The sequence below is a fragment of the Schistocerca gregaria genome, chromosome 5, assembly GCF_023897955.1.
Source record: "Schistocerca gregaria isolate iqSchGreg1 chromosome 5, iqSchGreg1.2, whole genome shotgun sequence".
In the NCBI taxonomy this organism is placed as follows: Eukaryota; Metazoa; Arthropoda; class Insecta; order Orthoptera; family Acrididae; genus Schistocerca; species Schistocerca gregaria.
The window spans coordinates 11,867,997-11,883,026 of record NC_064924.1 but is presented as its reverse complement, the minus strand read 5'-3'; the positions used below and the strand labels follow the sequence as shown (position 1 = coordinate 11,883,026).

At 46.2% G+C, this 15,030-nt stretch overlaps 1 protein-coding gene across 1 annotated transcript in view; it reads left to right on the top strand.

The window, feature by feature from the left end:
• The window catches only part of LOC126272697 (translation initiation factor IF-2-like), a 135,858-nt gene that overhangs the window by 74,494 nt on the left and 46,334 nt on the right, over positions 1 to 15,030 (top strand). Inside the window, exon 3 of the mRNA XM_049975730.1 lies at positions 4,249 to 4,376. Coding sequence (XP_049831687.1) covers positions 4,249 to 4,376 — 128 coding nt within the window. The remainder of the gene's footprint in view (positions 1 to 4,248; positions 4,377 to 15,030) is intronic.

Genomic DNA, 15,030 nt, shown 5'->3' with positions numbered 1-15,030 from the left:
TTACAGGATGTGAGCTTTTCCCACAAATGAAAGAGATCCAAATCCTGCAAACTGAATCTTATAAATAAACAGTGTAGCCTTTGCTATGTAATTGAACTTCCTGTCATGACATCCTTCCTATCCAGCAGAGAGCTGCTACTTTCTAGGTTGAGAAGGGTAGGGGGAGGGCTGGGTGGTTTTCCAGAGGTGGTGGTGGGGGTAATTAATTCATCGATTTCATTAATTAGTCAATTAAATTGATATCAGAAAAGTGCATGTATTGGTGACTTCCCAAAGTGATGGGGGAACAATAGATTGATGACCTGTCTTTCAAAAGAAAGCATTACCGCCAGTGGGTCATAATCCCCTTAGTAGAATCATAGGTTAATTACTAGTCAATCAAAAGGGAATGATAGGTTTGCCCCTGAATGTGTACTAGCTCCTGATGTTGGCAAATCCACACTAACAAAAGGCTCTGAAACGAACTTTGTCCCACTAAACACCTGATTTCCTGCCACTGGACTTTCTTCTCTCGATATACGTCGAAGATGAGGTCGATGCACAAGTTCGTCCAAGGAGAATTCAAAAGATGACATTCTCGGTGTACGTGCGACGATATCCGTGGAATCTGTTCAGTCTGTGCAGGAGACCCTGCAGCAGCGAGTGCAGAGTGTACTGCAGCAGTCAGTAGACACTTCAAATACTTGGTGACTTGAACAGAGTGTTGACGAAATATTTGTAATAACGTTCTTTTGTGGTTTTGTTTTCTCTTGACGTTGCTGACGTAATTTTTCAATGCGAGTCTGTATTTTGACATTAGACTTGTGGTGTGATAATATACACACTTGCACTTCCTATCACACATATCCATTAAATTTCGACATGCACTTTCCTTCCAAAGTTTCGGCAGAAACAAGAGCATAACTGTCACGTTATTAACTGGCGGGTCATCCTTAAATGCGGTGTCAGTTCCCTACCAGTTGGTGTGTCAGTCCAACCACTTTTAGCCACGTGTTATTAGTATTAGTTTTAAATTAAACTTTTCTCAAGCGTTCCATTTGTAAGTCATGGAACACCTTCTGATATCAAGTAGAACCTCCTTTCGCAAGGCATAGTACAGTAACTCGACGTGGCATGGACTCAGCAAGTGATGGAAGTCCACTGCAGAAATACTGATCCATACTGCCTCACTAGCCGTCCCTAATTGCGAAAGTGTTGCCGGTGCCGGATTTTGTACACGAGTTGACCTCTCAGTTATGTCCCACAGATGTTCAATGGGATTCACGCAGGGCGATGTGTGCGGGCAAATCATTCGCTCGAATTGTCCACAACGTTCTTCCAACCAACAGAAAACGACTGTGGCCCAGTGACGTTTTTTTGGGAATGCGAAGTCCATGAATGGCTGTAAAGGGTCTCCAAGTAGCTGAACATAACCATTTGCAGTCAACTCCGTTATGTGCCCATCACCAGCTGGCACAGCGTCTTGCTGACAACTTCGATCCATGCCTTCGTGAGGTCTGCACCACACTCGCACCCTCCATCAGCTCTTACCAACTGAAACTGGGACTCATCTGAGCAGGCTACGCTTTGCCAGTCGCCTATAGTCCAACTGCTCAGGAGAGGCGCGGCAAGTGGTGTCGTGCTGTAAGCAAAGGCAATCGCGTCGGCCGTTTGCTGGCACAGACCGTAACGCCAAATTTCGCCGCACTGCCCTAACGGATACATTGGTGTACATTGGTTTCTGCGACTATTTCACGAAGTGTTACTCTTCTGTCGGTTCCGACACACCTACGCAAACGCATCTGCTCTCGGGCGTTAAGTGAAGGCCGGCGGCCAATGCGTATTTGGTATCCTCGGCACACTGTTGACACTGTGGATCTCAGAATACTGAATTCCCTAACGATTTCCTAAGTGGAATGTCCCATGCGTCTAAGCTCCTACTACCATTCCACGTTTGAAGTCTGCTAATTTCCGTTGCGCGGCCATAATCACGACGGGAACCTTTTCACCCGAATCATGTGAGTACAAATGACAGCTCCATCAATCCAGTACCCTGTCTACACGACACAACAGCCATATGTATCTGTGAATATCACTACCTCATGACCTCTGTCAGCTCACTATATCTAACTATGTGAGGCTGGAATGCACCATCAGCCTGAAGACACTTATGTACAACACGGACTTCTATATGCATACAACAGCAACGGCATCGAATGTGCCATTTTTTAGAAATACATCGCAATTAACACTGCCACTAAAAGAGACTACAGTTATGAAGCAAACATTTATGACCAGTTACTTAAAATGTGCTGGCCTATCTTTGGAACGCAATTCAACAACGATTCTGCGTGCCATGGATTCGACAAGTACTTGATAGGCTTCCAGAGGTTTGTGGCACCAGATTCCCACACAAGGGTCACACACTTGTCGTAATTTGCGGGCAGTTGGTTTGTCGGCGCCGAGCTGGATTCCAATAGCGTCCCCGTTAGTTGGATTTTATCGAATTCGGTTAAACCGTATATGATGGCCAAGCCCCAACGTGAGTTCGCTATCATGCTCCTAAAACCATTGCAGGACGATTCTGGCCTTGTGACACAGACAGTTACCCTGCTGGAAGATGCGGCCGTTGCTGGGGAAGACATCAAGCCCAAGGGGTTGGAGGTGGTCCTTAGTAATGTTCACGAAGTCCATAGCTATCATGGTACTTTTGATTATTACTGCGGGTGTCCGCCCCCCTTACCTGAATGGTCAGCGCGTTGGAATGCCACGCACAGGGGCCCAGGTTCGATTCCTAGCTGGGTAATTTTGGGGGATTTTCTCCCCTCATGGACTGGGTGTTCTGCTGTCCTCATTATCATTTCATCCCCATTGTCGACGCGCAAATCGCCCAATACGGCGTCGCACTCAATAAGAGTTGCACTTGGTGGCCGAACTTCCAGCCTGGGAACTCCCGGCTACTGACTCCATACGCTCATTTCCATTACAGCTGGTCCCATGGAAGCCCGGGTGAACAAATGATTCAATTGGCTCTGAGCACTATGGGACTTAACATCTGAGGTCATCAGTCGCCTAGATCTTACAACTACTTAAACCTAACTAACCTAAGCACACACATCTATGCCCAAGGCAGGATTCGAACCTGCGACCGTAGCGGTCGCGCGGTTCCAGACTGAAGCGCCTAGAAGCGCTCGGGCACACCGGCTTGCGCCCAGGTGAATATCACCATAACATAATACCGCGCACATCCGACTGCATTCATGGCGCACTGGATGTTTGGAGCACCAGTCCGCCTGGATGACAGCGTACCTAGACACGACCCTCGACCTAGTTTCACAATGAACAGGTTCATCCGACCAGGTGGCACAATGCTGTCGATCTCGTGCCCACTGTAATCGTAATTGACGGTGTTACTGGGATGGGTCGACATATGAACAAGCAGGTGTCCTCTGCTGCAGAACACAGCGTTCTCCACTATGCGCTGAACGGTGAGCTCCAAAACACTTCTGCCTGCGCCGGCACTGTGTTGTCAGACCTGCCACACATCGCCGCCTACCCTGTTATAAAGAACAGGTAGATCTCCGATCCCTACGTTCTGTGATGAGGTATGGACGGCCAAGTCCTTTTTTTAACCTTGTCACCTACTCGTTGTTACAGCATTCTTCAACGACTTTCCAAATAGGTGCCCACGACATGCCACCAGGTTTCCGGGATACTCGCCCCGAGACACTGGACCATAACTATGCGGCTTCTGCAAAGTCTCTTAATTCGTCGGATTTCCGCAAATCGTCGCTAGAATGATTCCCAGTTCGTCTTTGCTTCGCTTTAACAGCGTCACGTGCTCTCACAGCCACCAGGCGGCATACAGCCCTGCGGTGGCAGTGATACTAATGTTTCGGACCGCCAGTGTATACATCGTTTACAGAGAACGTTTCCACAGTCCATTCGGGTGGAAGCAGTATTACAGTATATTAAACGTTTCAGGAAATACTTTACCTGAACAGTGCAGGTAAATCGCCTTGTGACAATGTAGAGAGCAGAGAGACTAGGCCGTACGTGGGGGCGTACAGACAATTATATTTTTTTCCGTGCGGACAGAATAGCTGTGACACGCTACGACAAGTATTAATACCCTGTGCTATCCATTACACATTGTCCGCCGCAGTGTGAGATGCGGCAGCAGATAGCGGCCGCCAGCCGCCAGCCGGAAGCCGCGCCGCTATCTGGGCGGCCATCTGCCGCTCGCCAGCCGTTATAATCGCGGCGCAGCCCCCGACGGCACCCAGCCGCCCGCCGCAACCGCCATGGCCGCCCCCCGACACCTGCCGCTGCCTCTGCCTCTGCTGCTGCCGCTGCTGCTCGCCGCCACGTGCACAGCGGCGCCCAACGCCCAGTCCGTGAGTCACTGGAACACGTGTCGTGGTCTCCTACTCAGTGTTCGATTTGTGCTTTTACCAGTTGGGGGGTGGGGGGGGGGGGGATGTCTTAGGGGGTTAGTATAATTATACATGTTACTAGCTTGGACCGTGGCGTTACCCATGGTTAAACCGTTATTTATAAATAGATGTTAATGCCAGAACTCGCTATTCACGCGTAAGCACTATCAGAAAATCCATCCCTTGTCATATCTTTAAAAGTACGTTATAGGTAAAGCTTATTTACAAAATCATCTACATACAGGTATACGAGGGGAATTCAAAAAGTAAAGGCACATTTGTGAAAAGCTGTACTTATTCTGATGATAGAAAACTGAAACATGCGTTATTTTTCTACGTAACCTCCCTGGACTTCAATGCAGTTTTCCCGACGTTATACGAGTTTTTTTGTTTCATCAGAAAATACGTTTATCGGTTGCACCGCACCGCAGCAATAAAGTCTTCATTACTTTCAAATCTTCTTCCCTGTAGTGCTTCCGTTAAGGGTCCAAACATGTGAAAATCGCTTGGAGCTAGGTTTGGACTGTATGGTGGATGTTCCAGCACCTCGAATCTCAACTCCTTTATTGCGTCGTCTGTCCGTTTGGCAGAATGTGGGCGAGCGTTATCTTGCTGTAGGATGACACCTCTTCACCGTTTCCCACGTCGTTTGGATCTGATCGCAGGTTTCAGTTTCGTATGCAACACATCACATCCACCATACAATACAGACCTGGCTCTAAAGCCTCGTTTACGCTGGGGCGCAGTCTTGTCGTTTTGTTCTAAATGTTTTGAAATGCTTACCTACTACATAACACTTTTTCAAAATTCATAAGCAAACATATTAATAGTAAGACTGTTAAAAACTTTCCGTGTTCGGCTCCACAAATTTAAATTATATGTAAAGTTTTAGTCCAGCGCGTGGAAATAAACATCCCAGGTTGGGATGCATAAACTAAAACCAGAGGAGGGGATGGTCTGATGCAGAGGGGGGGGGGGGGGGGATCCCCCATCCGCCCCTGCAAATCGCACACTGCTCCTACTTGCCTGATGGCTGACTCCCCTGCTGTGGAACTGTTAAAGCTTAGGTTCAAAAATGGCTCTGAGCACTATGGGACTTAACGACTTAACATCTGAGGTTGTCAGTCCCCTAGACAGAACTAAAACCTAACATCACACCCATCCATGCCCGAGGCAGGATTCGAACCTGCGACCATTGCGGTCACGCGGCCCCAGATTGTAGCGCCTACAACCCCTCGGGTACTCCGGCCGGCGTTAAGGCTTACGGCCGTAAAATTAAGTACTACAGCGAGGCGACACAAGTCGTGGGGCAGCGATATGCACACATACAGTCTGCGAAAGTAGCGTGTACACGAACTATGAATGGGCCGCGGGTGTTATTTGTACTCACGTGATTCGTGTGCAAAGGTTTCCGTCGTGATACTTTTATGCACGACTGGAATTAATAGGATTTGAGAGCGTAATAGTAGTTGGAGCACGGGACATTCTATTACGAAACAACGCAGTGGCCTATGGCCTGCACTTAACGACCGAGAGCAACGATGTTTCGTAGAGTAGTCAGTACTAACAGACGAGCAACATTGCTTGAAATAACCGCTGCAATCAATGTGCGACGTACGGCGAACGTACCCCTTATGGCAGTGCGGCAAAACTTGGCGTTAATGGGCAAAGGCAGCAGACACCCAAGACGAGTGCCTGCTACCAGCACGACATTATCTGCAGAGCCATACCCGTTGGACCCTACACGGCTGGAAAACTGTGGGCTGGTCAGATAACTCCGAATTTCAGTTCATAGGAGCTAATGGTACGGTTAGAGTGTGGCACAGACCGCACTAAACCACGAACCCAAGTTGTCACCAACGCACTGTGCAAGCTGGTGGTGGCTCTGTAATAGTGTCAGGTGTGTTTACGTGGAATGGACTGTGTCCTTCGGTCCAACTGAACCCATGATTGGAAATGGTTATGTTCGGCTACTTGGTGACCATTTGCACCAATCATCATATTCCCAAACAACGGTAGAACTTTTATGAATGACAGTGTTCCGCGTAACTGTCCCACAATTCTTCGCGATTGGTTTGAAGAACATTTTGAACAGTTCGAGCTAATGATTTGCTCACTCAGATCTACTGATATGAATCCCATCAAACATTTACAGGACATAATCGAGAGGTCACTTCTTGAACAAAATGCTGCACCGGCAACACTTTCACGATTGTGAACGGCTACAGAGGCAACATGGCTCACTGATTCTGCACGGGACCCAACGAAGCGTCGAGTCCCTGCCACGCCCACCTGCTGCACCACGGCAAGCCAAATGACGCCCACGACAACACTTGCAGGTATCCCGCGACTTTCCTCACCTCGGCGTCAAGTTTGCACCATGCACGTTCAGTCGTTATTCTCTTTGCACGTAACACTGAAGTACTCGTTACTTTTGTTACTGCACGTCGTCATGTACAAAGAGCCTGAAACATGAAGTTACCGCTGAACAATGAGCGCGCTCCTCTTTGTCGATAAATGAATGGGGCGCCATGTGACGTGGAGGGAACCGCAAATACACAGGTGCCGGTTACCTATTTAGCGGCATCATACATCACGGTTAAAGATAATTTTGCAAATCAGGCTTGAGTTCATACACTACTGGCCATTAAAATTGGTACACCACGAGGATGACGCGCTACAGACGCGAAATTTAACCGACAGGAGGAAGATGCTGTGATATGCAAATGGTTAGCTTTTCAGAGCATTCACACAAGGTTGGTGCCGGTGGCGACACCTACAACGTGCTAAAATGAGGAAAGTTGCCAACTGATTTCTCATACACCAACAGCAGTTGACCGGCTTTGTCTGGAGAAACGTTGTTGTGATGCCTCGTGTAAGTTGGACAAATGTGTACCATCACGTTTCCGACTTTGATGAAGGTCAGATTGTAGCCTATCGAGATTGCGGTTTATCGTATCGTGACATTGCTGCTCGCGTTGGTCGAGATCCAATGACTGTTAGCAGAATATGGACTCGGTGGGTTCAGGAGGGTAATACGGAACGCCGAGCTGGATCCCGACGGCCTCGTATCACTGGCAGTAGAGATGAAAGGCATCTTATCCGCATGGCTGTAACGGATCGTCCAGCCACGACTCGATCCCTGAGTCAACACATGGGGACGTTTGCAAGACAACAATCATTTGCACGAACAGTTCGACGACGTTTGAAGCAGCATGGACTATGAGCTCGGAGACCATTGGTGCGGTTACCCTTGACGCTGCATCACAGGGAGGAGCGCCTGCGATGGTGTACTCAACGACGAACCTGGGTGCACGAATGGGAAAACCTCATTTTTTCGGATGAATCTAGGTTCTGTTTACAGCATCATGATCGTCGCATCCGTATTTGGCGACATCGCGGTGAACGCACATTGGAATCTTCTATTCGTCATCGCCATACTGGCGTATCACCCGGCGTGATGGTATGGGGTGCCATTGGTTACATGTCTCGGTCACCTCTTGATCGCAATGACGGCACTTTGAACAGTGGACGTTACATTTAAGATGTGTAACGACCCGTGGCTCTACCCTTTAATCGATCCCTGCGAAACCCTACATTTCAGCAGGATACTCCACGACCGCATGTTGCAGGTCCTGCACGGGCCTTTCTGGATACCGAAAATGTTCGTTAGATACAACACTTTTATTTATTTCCTCGCACTTCTTCGAGAAAAGCCTACAGTTTCCTTCTGTTCTGTTCCATGACCATCGCACACACAATGAAGGAAAGCGCTAAATCACCGTTATTGTGAGCTCGTACAAATAGTACAATGAGTTCATAAAATAGGCTAATCTCTTACTCACGGCAGATCTCAGTTTAATTTTGATAGCAAACTGAAGCATTTGTAAAAACTGCACATAGGTCGAATAAGTGAAGTTTGCGACAGACGTGCTGCGCTCTACGGACACAGACTGGTGGGAGCAGTAGGCCTGCTGTGCTGTGGGAGACATTCTGCTGCGCTGCGTGGCACCTGTGGCAGTACTCCGGAGACAGCTGACAGCTGCGAACCGTTCCCAACGTCTTCCCCGACGACGATGTCATCTTTCAGCAGAACCGTTCTACAGTGGTTTGAGGAGCATTATAGGGGACTCACATTGACGTCTTGGCATCCAAACTCACCTGACGTTAATTCTATGGAACACATCTCGGTCGCTATCGAGCGTCATCACCGCATAAGCTAGTCAGCAGGCCATTGTTTACGCTAAGTGCGTAGACATCTGATGTCACATGCCTCCACAAACCTACCAACAAAATTTCGGATCCCTGACATACAGAATCGGTGAGGCACTTTGTTCTAAAGACGGACAAACAAGCTATGAAGCAAGTAGTCATAATGTTCTGCCTCATCGTCCTTTTCAAAAAATGGTTCAAATGGCTCTGAGCACTATGCGACTTAACATCGGAGGTCATCGGTCCCCTAGAACTTAGATATACTTAAACCTAACTAGTCTAAGGATATCATACGCAGCTATGCCCGAGGCAGGATTCGAACCTGCGACCGTAGCGGTCGCGCTGTTCCAGACTGAAGCGCCTAGAACCGCTCAGCCACACCGACCGGCCGTCTTTTTCAGGTGCGACTAAGTATTTCATTTTCACTCCTGTGGAAGCTTATTCCCTTTGTCTTCTTTCGAGCAGAACATACATATTGTTCACAACACTGATCTCCTCTCTTTTATGTAAATTTGTGCCGCTGGGGTCAGAGCCTTTGTTTATCTGCAACGCATTTGTATGTTCATCTGAAACATTTGATGGAGCTTGTATCTCTGTCTCATCTCACGTTCTTGCACATTAAGTGATAATGGATTCAACCTCTGTATTGTCTCTGGAATCAGCCACAATGAATGTCATAATACTGTCAGCTATTTCTTCCGACTGAAACAGTCAAATATTGGAGAGAGATCTGCAACAAAATATTTCTTGTTCAGTCCGTCAAATGTATCAATACAGTGCTTGCAGCAAGTTTATTGACACATCTAAATTTCGTTGAATCCACATGGTAACAACGTGCTAGTCGTCGTTTTACATCATGTTATGATACAGAGCGTAACGGTTATGAGTACATATATTTCTATTGGCTATGTCTTCGTGTTGCTTAGTACCTCCAAATACATGTGGCAAGAGAAAGCCATTAAGGCTTACTTTCCCCTGAGCAGCAGGTCAGCTGCTGAAGGATGGACACATGGACGCAAAACAGTTATTCTATACTGACTGGCATAATCTACTTAGAAGGGCAGTTATGACCGTATAGGAAACATCAGGTCATAAACTATCTGATATATTGTTGGATAACTGTTCGATGCAGGAAAGAAATCAGCCAACACAGTATAAAAATATCTGCACTTATACTACGTTCATAGTTCATATTTCCCTGCTTTTCCGTTCTGTAAAAAAGAGTTAAAAATTCTCTTTTTTCCGACTAAAATGCTTTCTTTCCCTATAACTGTTAATTTTACAGCTGTGAAATATCTAATGATGCTTTATTATACAGTAGCAATCACAAAAATGATAGCACAACGTGGGAAATGAACTCCTGCTCATTTGACAACCTCTCAAAGAAATATTTTCCCCCGGTAAATTCGGTAGCCAAATTGTGCGTTTCCTTCCACGATAACTACCGATTGACAACATTATGACGAATTATGATTGAGGAGTTGTTTCCTACATGTCTTGTTTGTGAAGTATTCGCAGTCGAAATAGGTCTAAAAGTTGCTAGCCCGCAGTTAGCGAGGAAAGAATCTCACCAATTTTTTCACCGACTTTATCGTGGAAAAAAAATTTGAGTAGAAACATTTTTCCCATGTTCGTTTAGTATTCGTATGATTTATATACCATAATAAAACAGCGGTAAAAATTGAATAGCTGTAGAAGTAGCAGTTTTGAAGAAAGAAAACGTTTTACTCAGAAAAAGAGGATTTTAGAGATATTTAGAAAACGGAAAAAAATTCCATTTCCAAAAATATTAAAGCCAGAGGGGTGAAATTTTAACTTAATGCACGTAACAATGCTGCCTAGCAACACTGTGTAAGACAGGAATTGATATGCTGGTACTTTAGGGAGACATAAGGATTCAACGATATTTTCACCTGTCCTCATACTTGCTACAGTGGATGAAATGAACCAATTTTTTTTGTTCCCTAAGGTAAAGTAGTGGAAAATATTGACAGATGAAAGTATAATACATGAAATCAACAACTTTACTTACTGCCTTCTGTGCTGAAATGTATCCAGGAAAACGGATAATAAAGAACTCATTTCTCTGGTTTCGCTGAGACATTTGATACTGTTCGAAGCTTTCTTTCTCTTCTATTCCTCCACCATGAGTTTCTAATGCTTCTCCATGTTTTTCAAAATGTCACTTAGAATACTATGAAATGTAGGTTTATTAAAAGTGAAAGCACACTAGTTACGGTATAATTTTTTCAGGTTCTTGGCGACAGGAAAATCTACAGTATTTCCTTTCCGAATCTCTGCGCCGGCCGGTGTGGCCGTGCGGTTCTAGGCGCTTCAGTCTGGAACCGCGTGACCGCTACGGTCGCAGGTTTGAATCCTTCCTCGGGCATGGATGTGTGTGATGTCCTTAGGTTAGTTAGGTTTAAGTAGTTCTAAGTTCTAGGGGACTGATGACCACAGTAGTTAAGTCCCATAGTGCTCAGAGCCAACCTAACAGCCGTTATGTCCACGTTTGGCAAGGCTAACAGAGGCGACGCGTCGTTCCATGCACGCAGTGAGGCCTTGAAGGTCACTGGCGCCAGTTGGCATCACACCTGCAAATCACCTAATTCCCCAGTTCTGGGGCGAGGCACAAAGAGGTCTGAGGCCACCTTCAGTCACACCCCAGATGTGTGTGATCGGGTTCAGATCTGGCAAGGTGAGAGGCCAGTACCTCAATTGTAACTCGGCGCTGTATTGTTCGAACCACTCCATTACACTCCAAGCCTTGTAAAATAGAGCATTATCTTGTTGAGAAACTCCACTGCCTTAGGGAAACATGATCGTCTGCAACCAGTGAACCATACACTATAGCCGTCATAGTGCCTTGTACAATCTCCACTGAACCTATGGAGCTTGCCTCCCTCCTGCATTGCAGGTGTTAACGAGCTGTTCCCCTGAAAGATGAAGGATTCGCGCCCTACCGTCGGCATGATGAAGGAAGTATCGGGATTCTTCAGACCATGGAACGCTCTGCCACTACGCCAATGCCCAGTGCCAATGGTGATGTGCCCATTTCAGTCGTATTTGCCGATGGTGCGATGTTAACATGGCACATGCACGGGCTATCGGCTGCGGAGACCCATCGTTAGGAGTGTTCGGTGCACTGTGTGTTCACACACACTTGTGCTCTACGCAGCATTAAACTCCGGTGTTAGTTCCGCCACAGTTGGCCGCCTGACTGGTTTTACGAGTATGCACAGTTTACAACATCCGACATGTGTAATGAGGGGTGGCCTCTGAACCCCACGTCCGTCTGGACGTGGTTTCGCCACGTGTTGAAGAGACTCACCACAGTAGTCCTCGAACACACAAAAAGACCTGCAGTTTCCGAAATGCTCGTGCCGCGCTTCCGGTCCATTACAATCCGGCCTCGATCGCACGCCTTCCCCGTTCTAAGCACTGACACCACACTCACTGCTTCTACATGCGCGTGTCTGACTGGCAGACATCCCTCGCCAGGTGAGGCTGATGTCGGCCGGACGGGCTTGTACCTCAGTAGGTGGGTGGTCTCAGTGTTCTGGCTGATCATTGTATGTGGAGTGAGTATTCGAAAGCGCAGAACGAGAATTCCGTCTGCAACATGTCCTGCAGCTCAAGTGACGTGCCCATTTCACTTGTAGTTGCCGATGGTGTGATGTTAACATTGGCACATACGTGGGTTATCGGCTGCGGAGGCCCATCGTTAGAAGTGTTAGCCCATATACTGTTATAGATAGATCACGTTCAGAACTACCGTAAAACTTTGTATACGTGCTTTAGAGACATCTTAGCAATTATACTTATATGGATATAGTTGTGCCAACACCAGCCATGACTTTCTTCTTCTGTGCGGATGCACACATATTCCCCGAACTCTTACGGGAATTGGTAAGAATGTCTTCCACAAGTAATGAGTGTGTTGGGGTGGGACACTACGAATGTTGTGTGTGGACATACAAGGTGAGAGTGTGGGTCTTGCGGGAGGCGTGCGCGAGATAGTCCCTGCAGTCGTGCTATCCCCTGTGAGAGGGCTAGCTGCCCTCTGTAATAAAAAAAAAACTGAGTTACTGGATCAACGACGAACTGAAACGGGTGTCTTGCGACGTCCGCCCTGAGCAAATGTAATGAACTAAAACGAAAAAAATGAGAAAAAAAAGATGGATAGAGCGTCTGCTATGTAAGTACGAGACCCTGGGTTCGAGTCCCGGTCGGGGCACACATTTTCACCTGTCCCCTTTGATAAATATTAACGCCCGTTGGCAGCTGAAGGTATTAATGTAATTCTAATTTCGTTCATATCAATTTTATAGCAGAGACGAAAGTTCGCTTACAGATGTGAAGAGTAATACTATTTTTCGCCACATAAACATAGCTCCGATTCAACTTCATTTACGAGTTTTTAGTGACGTGATAAGAAGTGGCAGCTGAGAATATGTTTTAACTTTTTCTGTTGCACTTATTCATATTGTAGAACCTCTGTTCTAATTAATTATGTTACAATGACACTGCATAGAAAACTGTCTCACGGGGAAATACTTAGATAAGCACAAAGGTTTGTAACCTGCATCAAATGGGGGAAATTGGTCGGGCCCTCATGTATAAGTTTTATCTGCATATTAACATAGCACCAGCACAAGCCTACAGCAAGCAAACGGGAAATTAAGTTGAAGGACTGGACGGATTGGGGTACGCATCATTCACCATTGTTCATTAAAACACACTTATTTAAGAAAAGTAACTAAAATCAGGTAGGTTAGCAGGATTAGAAGCAACACTCTGAACGTCTAAAATTTAAGAAATTACACGCCTTAGTTTAGTGACAATTTAAACAAGACAATAGTTAAAGCAGTTCATAGATTTCAGACTCAAAATTTCCAAATTTACGAACCACAACTCGGAAACTGCTTCAATAAATGATCAAATAGATGGCTCTCTAGGACAAAGTAGTGGCATAACAGCTGCCTCGAGAAAACTAGGTATAATACAATACTCCCTCAAAGACATTTAGATATTTAATGAAGTAAACATTTATAGGGCTCCCTTCAGGCAGAGAGCGAGTTCCCTTAAATCACGCTCCAATGAGCAGTTAAGTAAAAAATGTAAATGTCGTGTGACTAGGGCCTCCCGTCGGGTAGACCATTCGCCAGGTGCAAGTCTTTCGATTTGACGCCACTCCAGTGACTTGCGCGTCGATAGGGATGAAATGATGATGATGATGATGATGAGGACAACACAACACCCACTCCCTGAGCGGAGAAAATGTCCTACCCAGCCGGGAATCGAACCCCGACCCTTATGATTAACATTCTGTCGCGCTGACCACCGAGCTACCGGGGGCGGACAGAAGTAATTAATAAGACAAGGAATGTGCACAGATTGATATAACTCCCTTCAGACAAACAGTGAAAATTCTCTTGAGGAAAAATACTTAAGTGATTCAGTAACCAAACGTGCATGCACAGCGGCTAAAGAACGCCATTAGAAACGGAGGAGAACCAATAATTAGTACTCAGAACCAACTTGTAGCAAAAGGTAAATATATTGCCACGTAGAAGAAGGTCTAATTAGATGAGTGGCGAACAGTAACTTCACGTAACGAAGGTTTATTCAGTACTTGCACATACAAGATCTTGGAGGCATAAAATGATTCTTGACATTTGTGAAATACTTTTAAAATGTACTCTGGCACTCTCGACAGTGCGACACATAGTGACGGACACTCCTAAATAAACCAGGCCAGAAAAATGTCTTGAGGATTCTTTCGTGTGTCTTTCCAAATGTTTCAAAGTTTTCTTGCAAAGTAATCCATTAACTACCTTAAACTTTCCTTTCACATCCTCTAACCGATTTAAGGCAAGCATAATTTGACATATCTTGGCGTCCTTCTTCTGCTCATCAGAGAGATCCTGGAGTGCAGCGAGACAGTCGCTCTCATCATCAAAGTCTTGATGGCCTTGCACAGGGTTTCTTGAGAGACAATCGGCATCTTGGTGTTTTCTTACACTTTTGTACACTATAATAACGCCATACTCTTGAAGACTTATGTCCGTACTATAACACAACAAATATTCCGTGATAACCAAATTTATTTGACCTTCTGTCACTCAAAACAAAACATAAGTTCGACTACACAACACTTCGCTGGCTGTAGCGCCAAGGAGAAATCAGAGTCACTAGTAGAGAATACAAGTCCAAACCACTGCCAACCAGTCGATACCGACGCGTCGCAAGTTTCCAGCCAGGGAGGCCACAGTACGGTTCTGTCGTCGTGAATCCAGCAGCCGGGTAGTGACACAATCATCGGCGAAGATGGAACTGGTTAAACGGGCTCAGGGAGCTCGCTTAAATCCGCAAGTCCGGCCAATCAGAGTGTCGGTAGATG